The 17,063-nt window shown below is 48.1% G+C and overlaps 1 protein-coding gene across 3 annotated transcripts; it reads left to right on the top strand.

Moving 5' to 3' along the window:
* The first annotated feature begins 783 nt into the window (after nt 1-783).
* LOC109559508 (apolipoprotein L3-like) lies at nt 784-15,705 on the top strand. Of its 3 annotated transcripts, XM_070789720.1 has the most exons (6): nt 784-921; nt 4,642-4,740; nt 7,786-7,826; nt 8,007-8,113; nt 9,900-10,020; nt 12,687-15,705. In XM_070789720.1, exons 4-6 carry the CDS (start codon nt 8,083-8,085, stop codon nt 13,549-13,551), a joined length of 1,017 nt encoding a protein of 338 aa, XP_070645821.1. In that variant the 5' UTR covers nt 784-921; nt 4,642-4,740; nt 7,786-7,826; nt 8,007-8,082; the 3' UTR covers nt 13,552-15,705. The 3 variants fall into 3 exon arrangements, with proteins under 3 accessions (XP_070645821.1, XP_019816865.2, XP_070645820.1); XM_019961306.2 differs by lacking the exon at nt 7,786-7,826; XM_070789719.1 differs by lacking the exons at nt 784-921; nt 7,786-7,826 and adding an exon at nt 2,964-3,092.
* The last annotated feature ends 1,358 nt before the right edge of the window (nt 15,706-17,063 follow it).

Below are 17,063 nucleotides of genomic sequence, written 5' to 3'. Positions count from 1 at the left end.
TGGAGAGAAAAAAATCTGTTGTCAGGTGGAGATAAGCCAAGGTAGCAAAGGGCAGCGTGCTCTCAGCCCTTCCCACGAACTTCTGCATCCACCTTATGGCAGTGACCACCAAGGCTGGGCCTCCTCCTGTGGGCCCCCAGAACTAAAGGCGTGAGTTCCGTCCCTGCCAGCAGGGCTAAGTAGAGGGATCTGATCATAATGGGTGGAGGCAGGGTTTAGAGTGGCTGAGGCATGTTCTGTGGCCCCTCTTCCAGGTACAATGGGCATAGAGCAGCAAACAGTGGGCTCTGCAGGCGAGGTCACGGAGGGCTTCTCAGAGGAGGTGATGCCAGATTCGGGCTTTGCAGGAAGATTTGTCCCGGTTGGGTGCAGCAGGTGTCCCTGGCAGAAGAACTTGTGTGAGCAAATCCTGGAAGCCACATGAGCGTGGCCCTCCACAGCAGAGTGTGACCAGTATGCACTGAGCAACTGGTGTGTTCTGGACAGTACCACGTGCTGGTGGCACAAGATGAACAAAGCAGGCAGGCTGGTGAGTATGGGGTTGGTGGGTGAGAAGATGGAATTATGGAGGAGTGATTTGCCGAGGGACTCACGCTCGTGGCAGGTCTTCCTTCAAGGAGCCTGAGGCCGGGTGGACTGTGTCAAGAAGGGGGTGGAATGTCAGGACTGGACTTGTTTGACTAGGGTGTCAGCAGGAGGGTGGGAATAGCCCAGGGTGGGGTTGGTGGGCAGGATGTTTGCTTAACTTGAGTCACTCAGAAATAAGGGTTTTGCCTTTCACTTTTGCTTCCCAGAGTATATCTGGGCCCAGAGGGTGTATGTGATCATTGCAGAGACGCACAGCTTGTGGCTGCATCTGCACAGATGTGAACAACTGGATCTTGTTCACACTTGGATAGAGGATGGTTCCTGAGTAAGCAGGTGAGTAAGACCCCACCCATCCCATCTTCCCACCCTCAGGACGACTGTCTGAGATAAGGATGACTGTCACTAATTGACAGAAGAAGGAATGGAAGCTCAGAGGGTGAGGTCAGCAGGTTAAGCAGGGGCAGAGCCTGGATGTGGAGGCAAGTGTGTCTGAGGGCTTCCTCCCAGCCGAGGGACCCTAAACAGAGCAGAGGGAGGGCCACAGCTGCTCAGGTGGGCTCAGCTCAGGATGTGGACTCCTGACACATAAGCAGCAACCCCAGAAGGAAGGTGTATGTTCCGCATACTCAGCCATTTAGGAAATTAAAGGAAGCAGACGGGGTGGAGGAGGACAAGGAGTCAGAGCCTCTCCTCCTATGACCTGGCCACCTTGAAGCTGTCCCGAGGGTGCTAGGCTAGGGCTGATGGAGGAAAGGGGATTTTTTTCAGATACAAGGAATCAAGGTTTGTTGAAAAACCCTGCCTCAGAGTGCCAGGCTCAGTGCCAGGCCCTTAGGGACACTTGGCCTGGAGACGGACCAGACACCAAGCGGGGAGTCGAAGGGCGTTGGCTTCCTGTGTTTGCCAAGCCCTCTACTCTGTGGGTGATGGGTGGTCCTGTGTGGGGAAGGTGGCCCTGCTGGAAGAAGTGAGAAGGGCTCACTGCACAAGGTTCATATACATCCCGATGTTGTAGTATTAAGATAAAAAGCCAAACTCTACAGACATCAGTATAATAGCCTTTTCTAAATCCAACTTGAACATCTGAGAGTTCATGGTTCACATACTGTTGAAGCCTGGCTTGGAGAATTTTGAACATCGTTTTGCTAGCATGTGAGATGAGTGCAATTGTGCGGTAGTTTGAGCATTCTTTGGCATTGCCTTTCTTTCTGACTGGAATGAAAACTGACCTTTTCCAGTCCTGTGGCCGCTGCTGAGTTTCTTTCAGTCCCTTCAGTTTTTTCTCTCTGGTGTATGTTGGGTCCTTTTGACTGATTGATTAGGATCTTTGGTTTCTTCTCCATTCTCTTCCTCTCTCTCCCTCTTCTCCCCTCCCTCCCTTTCTAATTTTAACAGGGGGAACTGGGGTTGTGCTGTGTCATTGAGAAGCTGCTTGTTTCATGTCCCCATAAGGGGTCCATCCCTCATATTTTAGCCAGGCTGTGCCCAGGAGGGCGAATGGTGCCCAGAGGCCCTGGACAGGAGGAGCAGCAAGGAAGAGACAGGGCCCCTGATGATGTGGGAGGGTTCTCAGACCTGGAGAAACTGAGCAAAAAGAGACCATGACCAGGAATGTACCACCTTCGAGAGGAGCTGGAGAGCAACTGGGGGAAAGTGGCAGAGGGAGGATTGGAGCTGGGCCTCCAGGGACAAGTACCCCATCATGCGGTGAGGCCAGTGGGGAAGCACATGTTGTTGGGAAGGGCAGCCTGTGTGAAGTGAGGTGTCAGTCTCGTGCAGCAGGCCCTATGGAGACAGAGAGTGTGAGGAAGACAGGAGCTGGGGCAGTCGGGAGGTCCGGGTGCTCAGCCAGGGACTTTCTTAGCGCCCCTTTCCCTTCCCAGGGAGGGTGACTGCAGGCACAGGAGGGAGATGGTTGGGGAGAAACTGTCTGCCCACGAGGAGGGAAGGCATGCATGACTGGCCATGCAACTGGGCAGGGACAGGCTTCTTCAGGGTCCTCCCCTCTCCCACTAACAGCCTTTCCAGAAAGGGACCAATCAGAGGCTCACAGAGGAGGAAGCCCTGGATAGGAATCCAGCAGAGGAAGCACTATCAGCATCCACACCCATCTGAGGCCCCAGACAAGGGTCAGGAAGGGGCCAAGAATGGGAGGGAAGGATGGAAGTATGAGTCCAGTGTTCAACGCATTTACAGTTGTTTGTCATCATCCAGGAGCCGGCCTTTCTGTCTGAGCCCTCCTCTTCTTTCTACTTGACTCTGTTCTCATGTTTCATGATTTCAATAGGCTGACCTGCCTCCTGAGGCCCTGCCACTTTTGGGCAGAGGAGGAGACAGGGCACCAGCCAGCTCTCCTCTTCCATGTACTTGAAGGAGGGCCTGCCTTTGTGAATTCTCTTCCATCCACATGACGGTGTCTCCAGCCTTTGACACAAGGCACACTCCCTAAAAACAAGCTGATGGTTACTCTTCCTGAGGGAGAGCTGTGAACATTGCAGAGGAAGGTACAGAAAGAAAGATTCTAGGCTTGGAGCGTATGTGAGGGGATTTAGGGGAAGCTCTAAGGAAATGGGGCTGCTCTGGATTGGGAGCTGCAGAGACTGGGAGGCAGCACTACCAACGGGTTCTCAGTACCTCATCTATGGAGAGGGGAGAGCAGAGCAAGGCTGAAGGTGTGATTGGTAAGAAGGAGAAGTCCCTCTTTTCAGCCAGGGGAGGGGGCGTGGTGTTGGGGAGTGCAGTGACAGGTGTTTGCTGTCTCCTTCGCTCCTGCTCTCAGGGTGACCCTGTGTGAGGCTGCAGTTCTGTGAGAGCCTTTACATCCAACGGGAGAAGAGCAGCACCCTGTTGTGACACCAGGCCAGCCTCCGGATGTCAGGGGTTCTTTCTTTATCAATCCTTTATAAACATTCATGTAAATAAACAGAAAGGAATATACCCATAGACGTCAAGACTCCTCTTATTATTAAATTCAATTACAACAAAATATTTCCCATTTCATTTACTCTTCTTTGCACCATAGAAACAAAAGAAAGATACCAGCTCAGCTGTGTCCACTCTTTGCAGCCTCATGGACTGTAGCCCTCCCAGCTCCTCTGTCCATGGGATTTCCCAGGCAAGAATACTGGAGTGGACAAGCATTTCTTTCTCCAGGGGATCCTCCCTGCCCAGGAATCGATCCCATTTCTCTTTCATCTTGCGTCTCCTGCATAACCACTAGCATTCTTTTTAACCTTTATGTCTCTCTTTTTGGCCACATTTTTCTAAAGTCCTCTTCTTTGAATATTATTATGAACTCATGGCCTTTCACAGACTCAGCCTGTCTCATTGAAACATTCATAGGAATCATTATCTTTTATTGTTATTAGTATATGTGGGTGCCCCCTATGACCACTTCTCTGATCATCTTCAAGAGCATCCTTTTCTTTGCAGGAGCAGAGATGCAGTCTCTGGAATTCACCTCCCCTGCAAGTGGTCTTCCTTCCTTTGAGTGGACGGAAGTCCATGGGTGTACATGTGGGTGGGCAAGATGCTGCCAGACAATATCTCTTTAAGGTCACAGTTCACTCTCATTATTCTGGTTTAACCCTGTTTTCATGCCTACTTTTCTAGAGAACTACGTTTCATCAACATGACATGTCTCCTACACTGACAGTTCTCACAGCAGGAGTCACACATTTCTTGTTGGCATTTAATTCAGCTTCTTCCATCATCTTTAAGGTGGTGGCACTAGAAACCACCGCATTCTTTGGGTTACTGACTGCTATAAAGTGACTGCTGCTGTCTTAGAGTAAAACAATCCAGTCCTAAGTGCATATGGTTAGAACAGATCAATTTGTACAGAGGGTTCTGCTCATTCCTTCCCAAGGAATAGCTTCTTCTTTAGATAGTTAATCAGTGTCTTTCAATGCTATTACTACATTGGGAGCTGCAACAGTGTGAGAATGTGTGCCCAGGAGACAGGAACCTGGACTTGGAGTCTGGCTCTAGCACTAGCTGTGTGCTTTGAGTACATTGCTTCACCTCTCTGAGCTTCAGTTTCCTTTCTTACAGGATCATTGTGAGAACTAAAAGGAAGTGAATTCATACCAAGCAGTTGGGAAGGTGCCTGGTGCAAAGTGGGAAGTCACCAACCACAATAGCTAATAAGTGGTAAGTATTGCATTTTGGTTTTTCTTGACTTAAATTTGATAGCATTTATTTATTTCTTATTAGGAAAAATAAGGAGTTCATTTATTTTTATACTTTCAATTATACCTTTCCCCTTCTTCTCCTTATATCATTATTCCACTAATTGTATATCCTCTGTTACAAAGCTTTGTACTTGGAAGCACTTTATTTACATCTTCGTTTCTGATGCTCTCGACTGGACCTACTATTTCTAAATTCCCAGCTTTGTAAACTGAGATATTAATCCTCCTCCTCCCTTCAGTACTTTGGCTCCCAAGTTCTAGAAGTGTATTTTGATTTTTATATTAACAAGTACATTACTTCACATATTTATATACTCTTTCATTTTAAAAGATAAAAGTTATTTTATTAAGATAAAGTTTATTTTATAATGACTATAAATGAAATAAAACTAAGATTTTTGAATCACTAATAAACCTGTGAGTTAATACACCTGTGAGTTATAATACACCTGTGAGTTATATCATATTATATATATTAATATTACTTCAGTTTTACACCTGTCTCCAAAGGACTTGGATATAGATATATTTACTTAAGATTTTTTTTAAATCAAACAAAAGAGTTTACATTTTTTTGTGATATTTTAATACAGTTTTTAAGAGCTAACTTGTACCATATAGCTGTACATGCTTCTCAGTTCAGTTCAGTTGCTCAGTCGTGTCCGACTCTTTGCGACCCCATGAATTGCAGCACGCCAGGACTCCCTGTGCATCACCAGCTCCCAGAGCCTACCCAAACTCATGTCCTTTGAGTCAGTGATGCCATCCAACCATCTCATCCTCTGTCGTCCCCTTCTCCTCCTGAGCTTTAGTTTTTCCTGATGTTTCTAATTGGCTTCATTTTCACCCCTTTCACTGTTTATCTTCAGCATTTCCTCCATTTCTTTCCAAAGGTGCCTCATGTGATACCGTGTCCCCTGTCCCCACAGACTCTGGACTTCTTATCCCATTCTGGACTGGTTTCTCTCTAGGTCTGCTGCATGCCCAGCTGGGATCCTTGGATTCCCTTCCCACGGGGTTGATGTTCCTGACTCCTGGATCCCACATCTATCTCTCTTGTGGGTATCCTTTACCTTCCTCCATAATTAAACAAACATGTCATCATTTTTTTTTTTTCCTGCATCTCATTTTCAAGTAACTTTCTAAAAGTCTTGTGAAGCGTGAAAGCTGCTGTGAATATGGGATGGGACATGGGGTGGTGGGCTTGTCCCCTGCTCTCCCCTTGGCCTCCCTCTCATCTTGCTCCCTCTGGGGCTCTGCCCAGCAGACCGTTCTTCTCTCCTGTCAACACCCTCCCTGTTTCTCTCCCTCTACTGCACTCCTCTTTACTCAGCTATCACTTCTCCATCCAGTGAGTCTTCAGACATTTGTTGAAGATTCTGGTCTCCTGTTGCTCCCATGCTTGTTTTTATTAGCAGCAGAGGGAGGAGAGGAAGGCTATGGGTTCTTCAGCTCATGAGTGGGGTGGAACCAGTGTACCAAGGGCAAGCCTTCTGAACTTAGGTAAGTCAGCTAACATCTATATGTCAGCTTCCTTATTTGTAAATGAGGATACAATGGTACACATCTCAAAAGCTAATGGAAGGACATATGAGGTACCATTGGTAAAGTTTCAGAGCCGATACCAATGCAGAGCAATGATCACAAACACCAGTTGCTCTTATCAGTGAAAGTTGCTCCGTCATGTCCGATTTTTGGTGATCCCTTGAATTACACAGCCCATGGAATTCTCCAGGCCAGAATACTGGAGTGGGTAGCCGTTCCCTTCTCCAGGGGATCTTCCCAACCCAGAGATAGAACCCACGTCTCCTGAATGGCAGGTGGATTCTTTACCAACTGAGCCACAAGGGAAGCCCAAGTGAAGCTGTTTCCACTCGATTCTGAACTGGGGACCTTTTGCGTGTTAGGTGAACATGATAACCACTACACTACAGAAACCAGGCACTCTTATCAGTAGATGGTATTATACCTATATATACCTTTACCATCATTTCAGTCAAGTCTCAGGAGGAGTAGTTGATAGAAGCTCTTTTGCTTTCTTAAAAATAGTAGCTAAACATCAACACTTGCTTTCCTTCCTCATCTCCCATGGCAAGCTTATCACATTCAGAACCAAAACAAATGATTTAATTATAAAGATCTGATTTTTTTAAAGAAAGACCACTGAGAATGGGTATATCTGAAAGGATGGACACCCTCATATATTATAAGTGTGAACATAAATTGCTACAGTTTCTTTGCATGGCATGGTGGCTCTAGGTATGGAAATTTTTTAGGTGTTGATGCCATCTGATCTTAATTCTACTTCTAGATATAGCTTAAGGATACAGTCTCAGATGTAGGTGAAGTTTTACACAAGGAGAGTATTCTTTGCACTATTATTTACATAAAGGATTAGAAACTACATCAAGTCCAATATTCAGGAGGGGAAAGCAAGGAGGACAGAACAGCTGCAGGGGTCTCAGCCACTCAGAGCAGGGATACAGGAATTGGGGCAGGGCTTGTGGGACTCCAGGCCCTTGTGGGGAAAAAGGCTCTTGCAGAAGCAAGGAAGACCTGGGCTATGGGAGCCGTATCACCAGGAACTTTATCAAGGAGAGACTTGATAGGGAGCAAGACATCATTTTGGAAGGAAGAGTCATTTACCAATGAACATATATCCACAAATAAATCTTTTTGTATATATAGGGAGTAGAGCATAGTCATCACACACATGTGATTTGCACCAGAAAGACTCAGGGTCTAGTCCAGACCCTGGCACCAGCGTGACAATTTGGACTCAGCTAAGTTTGAGTGAGTTTCAGGAGCCTGCATGTTAAGGACACTGGATCAATGATATCATTAATATTAGTTATTACCAATTCAAAAACACAGGTGTCCCAACCTCACCTCACTTCCAGAGTATTCACCTCCTATCTGTTCTTCTAGTCTCTGGCTTTATTGTTCCTATAACTTCGCAGATAGCAGTCTCCTGTCTGATTACCTTCTCCTTGTGCCCCAACAGGAGAGCAGGACTCTGACTTGGCTTGGAAGGAGCTGTAGGAGGTGAATGACTTTTCTTAACTAACAACCAGCAGAGCCCAGGAGACAGAGAACCGCACTGGGCTAAGTTCCTGGAGGCACTGGTGGCCGTCCCGGGGGAACCCACCGGAGAACTTGTCCCTCGCTGCTCCCTGCAGCCTCTGCTCCTCACAGTGGAGCTCACAGTCTTTTTCTCTCCCCAAGGGTGAGGTCACACCTCCTTCCAGCCTGATGCAGACAAGGAGCTGAAGGGAGATATCTGAGAGCCCCTGCTGCCACCATGAGCTCAGAAAACTTCGGACACTGCTCAGGTAGTCAGCTCTCTCTTCTCTGGAAGGTTCCTACTTGTGACCCAGAATTGAAGGTGGTATTTCCAGGCTGAGTTAAACTACAGAGGAATCAAGAACCATGAAGACGATGGATAGGCATCCTTGAGTTTCCAAGAGAGACCAGGAGATTCCCCTCACCCTGGGGTCTGCCCACAGCCTCCTTCCCAGCCCTCTCCTAGGGAGCCATGACCAAGGTGCTGACTTCCTGCCTCTCCCCCCACCAAGCAAGTGACTCAGGACGGAGGCCAGGAGAGCACACGCGGAGCATGGACCGCAGATGGCAGTCCCCAAGGCCAGGCAGGCCTGGGAGAGGAGGTCCTCCAGCATCATTGGACTTCTCCTGCTCTCTCCCTTGGCCCAAACCTCCTCCCGCTCCCAGACCTTAGGGCATCACCACAGAAGCTGTTTCCTCCAGCTTTTCCCAGCCACCAGCCCAGCCTCTCTACAAGGGTCAGTGGACCCTGCTCTGAACCCCTGTCTGGCCTTTGCCACCTCACACCTGGAGGGGAGGGGTGATGAGGATCACATCTGGCTCCACCCCTCCCCCACCTGGTGGATCCCCTCCCCTGCCCATCCTAGAGTCTGTGGTCAGAAGCAGGAATCCTCTCACATGGTAGTTTTGCTCAATGGCATGTGGTCCTAAAGTCTTTTTTAAAATTAGGTAACATGAGTTTGTAATGTTTTCTAAGTTTCGTGTGTACAACACTATATTTCTACTTCTATATATGCTACTGCATGCTCACCACCAAAAATGAGTCACAAAGAATCCCCACTGTGTGCTATAGAGTAGAATGAACAAATCACAGGAATTTTAAATGGAAGGAGACTTCAAAGTCATGTCCAAGAACTGTCTAACTGTTGACTTTGGATTCAACCTCAGAGCTTTCAGCTCTGTGGCCTTGGGCTGTCCATTGTCCTGTCTGAGTTTCACTTGCCTCTTCTGTGAGATAAGGATAATGCCTCTTTGTGTGGATTTACCAAGAAAAACATTTGATATCAAGTCCCAGCCCACACACATATATATAGCCTGGCCACCAGTATCTTACCTACAATTCCATAACCTCCAGATCTCTGAAATCACTCAGGGATTTTGATAACTCATTGAGGAGTAGTCTTACCCTGTAGTGATTTGAGGTTATTTGTAGTCATTACATTCTTTATCCCATTTAACGTGAGTATTTGTTTCACTGCCCAAACATGAAAGCATTCATTTATAGGGCACTGCCCGTCTATTCTGGAAGGGGTAACTAACAAATCACACTTGCTGCTTCTTCTCTTTGTGTGTGTGTGTGTTCAGTTGCTCAGTCATGTCCAACTCTTTGCAACCTCATGGACTGCAGCCTGCCAGCCTCCTCTATCCATGGGATTCTCCAAACAAGAATATTGGAGTGGCTTGCCATGCCCTCCTTCAGGGATCTTCCTGACTCAGGGATCAAAGCCGCCTCTCTTACAAATGGGGGCAGGTTCTTTACCACTAGAACTCCCAGGGAATCCCACCTATGACCTCAATTTACCTCGGAATCCCACGTAGGATCTCATTTCACCTAATCTACTTACAAGCCCTATCTTCAGAAAGGTCACCAGGGGTTAACTCTTCAACAGAAATTGGGGGGGGAAGGGGACAGTCCATCCATAACCCTAGGTGACCTCACCAAGAGCACCCCAGGTGACTGCTGCTCAGAAAGATGAATTTTAACTATTTTATACTCAATAACATTTATGTCCCACCACTAATTTTTCTTATCTTATTCCCTTTTCTTTCATCTAGATATTGAGATCTTTTTTGAGGAGGTCGTTGAATGTCTCTGGGACATACTGAGCAGAGAGGAACTGCTACTCCTGCTGAATGAATTCCTGGAGAGAATTAAGGCTGAGGCCAGTTTGTCCAGGTAACCGGCACAGGTGCACCAGGAAGGTCACCCATGTCCCCCAGCACCAGGCCAGCTTCCTCCTGGAGTAACGCCTCCTCCAGGCAGGAGCCTACTGTTGGGGCCAGGGGTGTTCCTTCTCAAGATTCCATCAGGAATATTTCCTCCATGTCATTTGCTGACAGTGAATGATCGTGGGTTGAGAAGAGATGAAACCTGCAAGGAAGGCGCAGGTTATGTGACCTTGGACAAGTTACTGAACTACTCTCTGCTTTAGTTTCTCCATATTTTCATTTTTACTGTGAGGACACTGAGGTCATGCATGTAAAGTGCTTCCCATAATGACTGACACGGAGTAAGTACTCAGTCAATAGTAACATTTTAAAAGCTTGTTGGGAAGAGACAGGGGTCAAGGGTGTTCTTTCTGGTGAGGAGAACCAAGCAGAATTTCCTTTGGGACAAGTGGGAAAATCCTGACACCACCATTTGTGTCCTGGGTTTCTGCCTACAGTCTTTCTATTCCTGATGTTAGGAACTGTACGAACCCTGCAGGATCCTGCTGGCCCATAAGGGAGAGAGGCTAGAGAGGAACTGGAGGAGCTGGTGGGATCCTGGATCTAGCTGTGCCCAAATCCTGGGACGGTGGGCTTAAGACTTTGAATCTCAGATCAGTCCTGTGTCCAATGGGAATAGCAATTCAGTCTGATGGATTATGGTGATGGCCTCAGAGTGAACTGCAGGGTCAGAGGTGGGGAACCAAGTGCAATCATCTCGTCCAAAGGACCGGGGAGGCCTGCACCAGGGTCAGACCCAGGGGTCAGGGTGGAGCAGTGGGTCCAGGTTGGAGGACTAGCAGGCAGGCTTGGGCAGCAGGACCAGGGCTAGAGTGAAGACAGTGGGCCCTAAGGACACAGAACTGAAGGGACTGTGACCCTAGCAGAGGTCCCCTGAGTGGGAGAGGGGGACATTTCTTCCCTCCCTGGTGGGATCCCCTCATGCTGGACTAGAGGGCCCTGGGTGACTGTGTCTGCACACCCTGCCTGGGACCTGGCTTCTCACTCCATTGGGGACCCTCTTCTAATCTACATGGAGTTCCCCTGACAGTGGGATGGCCATGTGGCTTAGGGAGCCCTCCAGGGTCACAATGAGTGGATGTGATTGTGTGACATTTGAGGGATTCTGAGGAGCCTCACACATCCCCACCCAAGAGGAAAATGCTTCCTCCACCAACTGTGTAAGTGCCGGTCTCCTCAGGCTCAGCTGTTCAGATGACTGTTTCCTCAAGTCCCTTGAATCTTTAGAGGTTCCACAGGTTGCCCACGGCCTTAGGGTGCAGGCAATGAAGCTGTCTCCAGGTAAATTGTGAGTTAGGTTGGTGACCCCTGAGCGATTGAGGGTGCTGGGTGACGGGTCAGGAGTCAGTGAGGTGAGCTGGAGAGTCCAAGGGAAACAGGGCTCATAGCTCATCTCCCTCTTCCCTGTCAACTGGGGCAGTGGGGTGGACCCAGTGACCTTCTGCTGAGAAGGTCAAGGGCTCAATGCTTAGAAGACAGCAGATGGCAGACCAAATGATTATAAGGTGCCTTCTAGCTCTGACTTTTTGGGTTTAAATTATTCTAGGTCATAGAGACAGCCAATCTGCAAAGTGCAAAGGCACAGTGCCCAGGACTGCCCTTACTTTGACTTCAGTGGCAAATTTAGGGGATCCCCAAAACGACTCTCAGGTTCAAGAATTCCCTATAGAATGGACAGGACTCACTGAAAGCTTCATGATCCCAGCTACAGTTTACTACAGGGAAGGATAAAAGTTCCCACCAGCCACAGGGCGGAGTCTGGGCAGGTTTCACATACGAAGCTTCCATTGTCCTCAGGACACATTACTGACATGGATTCGGTGTGTGATAAGATGCATGGAGTACTGCTCATCAGGGACACTCACCTTGCTTAAAAGCCAAATTACCCTGACCTGTCATCTCCAGCCCCTCCTGGAAGTCAGACTCGTGCCCCAGTGTCCAGCTCTGCCAAATGGCAGGACTGATACAATGAGACCCAGAGACCTTGGGTCACTCATCACCTTGTCAGACTGACCAGTGACCAAAGGCCCAGGCATGCAAGGATACTCCTATCAGCCAGAATTCTATGGGCTTAGGGACCACTTCTCAGTAGCCAAGGGCAGGGAGACTTCTCACTATACACTGAAGCCCTTGAATGAAGGTTTTCTCCTCCAGTCCTACATGTCTTTGTTTATCTGTGGAGTTCCCACTCCAAAAACTCTTTCAAAGTGGTGGTGTTGACCCACCTGTGAGACATCTTTACCACATACCTTTTCTTTGGCTGAGCCATATGGCCTGTGGGATCCTCATTCCCCAACCAGGGATTGAGTTAAGGCCAGCAGTGGGAGTGCAGAGTTGAAACCTCTGGACCACCTGGGAATTCTCTCAAATACCTCTCTTAAGTTGCCGGTATCCTAAGGTGACCTCGTTTACCTATTCCAAGTTTAGCTATTTCAAGATGGAGCATCTATAAAGTATGAAACGTGTTTAAGGTTGAAAGAGAAAAGTTTACATTTATAAAATTCTTTTCTAATGATTTATAGTAACATCTGTATTTATGCAGAATAGATATTATGGAGCCAATTTTACAGACAACAAACTGCCTTTCTAATCCCTTGACCTTCATCGTTACAGGGAAGACACGGATGAACTACACAATTATCTGAACGAATTGAAAAGAGTCTTAGTTGAGGAGGACCAAGAAAAACTCCCCAAAGAGCAGCTGGACAGGAGGAGGTTTCTGAATAAATTTCCTCGGGTGAAATGGCAGCTGGAGGAGTTCATAGGCAAATTCCATGAGCTCGCAGACAAGGTTGAGAAGGTCCATAAGGGATGTACAATCTCCAACGTGATGGCCCACAGCACTGGTGCTGTGTCTGGTGTTCTGACCATCGTTGGCCTGGCCCTGGCACCCGTGACAATGGGGGCCAGTGTGGCGCTCTTGGCCACTGGGATAGGGCTGGGAGCAGCAGCCGGTGTGACCAGTGTGTCCACCAGTATCATCGAACGTGTGAAGAGGTCATCAGCAGAAACCGAAGCCAGTCGCCTGATGTCTACTGTTGTCAAGAAATGGAAAGTTCTCCTAGAGGTACTCAAGAGCAACCCCCACATTGTTGACACAAAAAAGGAAGAAGCTGTACAATGCATTGAAATGCACATCCATGCCATGGAGACAGGCAATGCCAACCCTGGCTCTGAAGCCAATGCAAGCATCTACATGAGCCCTGGGAGAATCTCAGGCCCAGGCATCCAGCATATAGAGACAGGTTTCAAAGCCACAGCTGTAACAATTACCAAAGGAGCCCGGATCGCAGGTTTGGCTGCTGCAGGGGTCTTCCTTCTGGTGGATGTGGGCTTCCTGGTGAAGGAGTCAATACACCTGCATAATGGTGCAAAGACAGAAGCAGCCGAAAGCCTGAGGCGACGGGCATGGGAGCTGGAGAGGAAGCTGGAGAAGCTCACCCAGATCTATGAGAGTCTGCAGGAGGACCTGAGTTAACCACCCCCAGAGCAGTGCAGGGTCCAGGGACATGTGAGGGTCTAAAGTGCAGAGGTACCTTGTTTGAGGGAAAGAGAGGGAGACCACATTAATGAAGCTGGGTGTTAGGAATTTGGCATTTCTGTGGTTGAGCACATCAGGGAAGGGATGGATGTAGGTGATAGATGAGGAGAGAGAAGGAAAGGGCCTGGAGCCTGGATTAAGGGAGGAGGGGGGACCAGAGAATGAGAGGCGGGGAGAAACCACTTTTTTTCATACTAAGAACGTTTTATTTTGTATTGGAGTATAGCCGATTAACAATGTTGTGATAGTTTCAGGTGAACAGCAAAGGGACTCAGCCATTCATATACACGTATGCATTCTCCCCCAAACTCCCCTCCCATCAGAAACCACTTACTTTGGACTAAAGATGACACTGGAGGCCGAATAAAGGGAGAGGCAGGCGAACTAGCAATGAGAGGCCAGGTATACGAATGGGTTGAAAATGGGAGAACATCAGTTAGGATTGTTGGGATCCAGAAGTAGCAGGGGCTCCTCTATCGCCCTCCACAGGCTGTGATGTCCCAGCAGGAAGAGTCTTCCCCTGGTGGTGGTCTCTAGACCTTTCCTCCGGCATCAACTGACCTTTGGCCCTAGCTGATGTGTCTTACTTAGGGAGTGACTTCTTTTGTTTGCTTGTTTTATTGTAGGATAATTGATTTACAGTATTCTGTTAATTTCAGGTATACAGCAAAGTGATTCAATTATACAGGTATCGATTTATGTGGGCTTCCCAGGTGGTAAAGAATGTGTCTGCTAAGCAAGAGACACAGGTTTGATTCCTGGGTAGGGAAGATTTCCTGTAGGAGGAAATGATACCACCCTGCTATATTCTTGTCTGGGAAATCCCATAGACAGTGGTGCCTGGCGTGTTACAGTTCATGGTGTTCCAAAGAGTCAGACATGACAGAGTATCTGAGTATGTATATGTCTATGTTCTTTTTTGTTCATTTCCATTATAGTTTATTACAAAGTATTGAATACTGTTCCTATGCTACTACAGTAGGCAGGCCCTTGTTTATCTGGTGTGTATCTGTTAATCCCGTCTCCTAATTCACCTATCCCCACAAAACTTTGTTAAAAAGTTCATTATCTATGTCTATGAGTCTGTTTCTATTCTGTAAGTTCATTTATATTATGTTCTGGATTCTACATATAAGCTAATAACATATATTTGTCTTTGTCTGACTTACTTCACTCAGTATAGTAATCTCTAGATCCATACATATTGCTACAGATATTATTTCATTCTTCTTTATGGCTGAGTAGGATTCCATGGTATGTATACATGTACCACATTTGCTTTATTCATTAATCTGTCAACAGACATTTAGGTTAATATCATGTCTTGGCCGTTATGAATACTTCTGCTATGTATCTTTTCAAATTAGAGGTTTAATTTTTTTGTAGAAATATGCCCAGAAGTGAGATTGCTAAATCATAAGGTAGCTCTATTTTTAGTTGTTTAAGAAAACTCCACATGGCCTTCCATAGTGGCTGCACCAATTTATATTCCCACCAACAGTGTAGGAGGGTTCCCTTTTCTCCACAGCCTCAGAGCATTGTAGATGTAGGTGATAGTCCCTGTGATCGCTGTAGGGGAGATAACTTATTGTAGTTTGATTGCATTTCTCTAATAATTAGTGATGTTGAGTATGTTTTCACGTACCTGCTGGCCATCTGTACGTCTTCATGAAGAATTGTCTGTGTAGATCTTCAGGCAGTGGCTTCTTGATGACGATGGTGGTGATGATGTTGGTGGCAGCAGTGGTGTGACAACACAGTGGATGGAACATCTGACACGTTGCCAGGAGCTCTTTGGGTCCAGAGTGCACCGAGAGACCAGTGACGTTTCCATGAAAATCCAAATGTGGAGGAGGAACAGAGGTTGATTAAAAGAAAGAAAGAAAGAAGGATGAAACAAAGAGGCAGAAACAGGTCAAGGAACTTTCGGTGTGTCAAGAGATGAAACAGCCTGGAACCAACAGACACGACTCTCTGACCCTCGGTTTCTTCTTCAGCTGGGGGTGAGGCTGGATAAGATATTTCAGGTGGTTCTGGTTCTCTCCACCTTGTGTTCTCTAGACTCTGGTTCAATAAATATGAGCGGATTCACTGAGGCTTCCTTGCATTGACTGAGGGGCTCAGCTGGGCTCCAGATGCCTGACCTCCTTCCCCAGGAGCCTGTCTCCCAGGGTCTCAGGGAACACGTCCTCCATGGCTCCTCCTGTCTGCCTGCTGAGCTCCCATCCAATCATTTCCCTAAGATCCTGGAGCCCTGCAGGCTTCGTGGGATGCCCGGGGGAACCCATGTCATCTGACTTGGGCTGAGCACTGGGATGCTCCTCCTCCAGCCCCAGGGACCAGAATGGACACCCAAGGGGGACTGACAGCGGAGGGCTTGTGTGCAGGTGTGAGAGAGGGTCAGCCGTAAACAGAGGGGAGAGAGAGACAGCAACACACTTGCCCAGGCTGCCTCACAATTCACCAGAACTCCTGCAGGAGCTTCCAGAATTTCCTTCCTGGGTTTACCTTGGGGCACTGCCCTGCCCCACTCATCTATTCCCCGCTTGGGCTAGAATAACCCATAAGAATGTCGACCTTAACACAACTGCTTTCACCTCCTCCACAGCTACCCGTGACTCTGAGCACAGATGCTGAAGCCTAATTGCAGACCAAAGCAGTGTGCAGTAGCGGGGTCCCCTGAGGGCAGAACTGGAGGCCAGGCTCACTCAATCTCCAGGAGCAGGACTGAGGGGCTGGAGGATGGGAGCAGGCATGGAGGGAAAGTCCATCCAAGGCCATGTTCTGACTTGGTCACCCATCTGGGATTGCACCTGCCTGGACCTTCCGAGGAGCCTTCATGGGGTGCCTCAGGCTCTTCCTGTCCCGGAAGGAGAGGGGAGAATCTGGGTGTGGCTCTTGCCCCCATGAGCCTGCTCCACAGGGCACCAACTCTCTGTGTTTCCATGTGTGGAGCATGTGAGCACTTAACTGGCTCCCACGCCTGGAGCCCAAGGCAGGAAGCCAGAGACCCGGGACCTGGAAATGATCCCAGGATGTCTCCTAAGTCCCTCCCCACGTGCTGCAGGGCCCTCTCCCCACTTTTGTCCAGACCTCCCTCGGAAGACTTTCCTCAGTGCCTCTGACTCCCTCTCATCCAGTGTTTCCCTGAGGCTTCAATCAGCCCTTCCATTCCTTCCTGAAGATGTCAGCAGTCATGGCCAGCATCTGTCTAATCCCCGAATCATGAGTGTAATTGCTTCTGTAATTCTTTGTAAGTTCCTCGGGAATTCAAATCCTGCCCAGACTTCTCCTAGGCAGGGTTCCAGGCACTGGTTACAGAACCATTCAGTGTCCATCCCCACGTCCCCGTGAACCCTTAGATCTTGACCCCATTCAGCTCAATGTGCAGATGATACAATTCCACAGTCACCCCTGTGTCAGCTGAGATCCCTGTGGTTCTGAGCAAC

Source organism: Bos indicus, chromosome 5 (assembly GCF_029378745.1).
Source record: "Bos indicus isolate NIAB-ARS_2022 breed Sahiwal x Tharparkar chromosome 5, NIAB-ARS_B.indTharparkar_mat_pri_1.0, whole genome shotgun sequence".
Lineage (NCBI taxonomy): Eukaryota > Metazoa > Chordata > Mammalia > Artiodactyla > Bovidae > Bos > Bos indicus.
The sequence above is the reverse complement of the archived record's forward strand: the minus strand, read 5'-3'. Positions and strand labels throughout refer to the sequence as shown.

Excerpts from the sequence above, each read along its gene's own strand:
- LOC109559508 (XM_019961306.2), top strand. The coding sequence starts at position 8,083 with ATGAGCTCAGAAAACTTCGGACACTGCTCAG. Across the intron at positions 8,114-9,899 it reads AAACTTCGGACACTGCTCAG|ATATTGAGATCTTTTTTGAG; the intron begins GTAGTCAGCTCT and ends TCTTTCATCTAG. Across the intron at positions 10,021-12,686 it reads GCTGAGGCCAGTTTGTCCAG|GGAAGACACGGATGAACTAC; the intron begins GTAACCGGCACA and ends TCATCGTTACAG.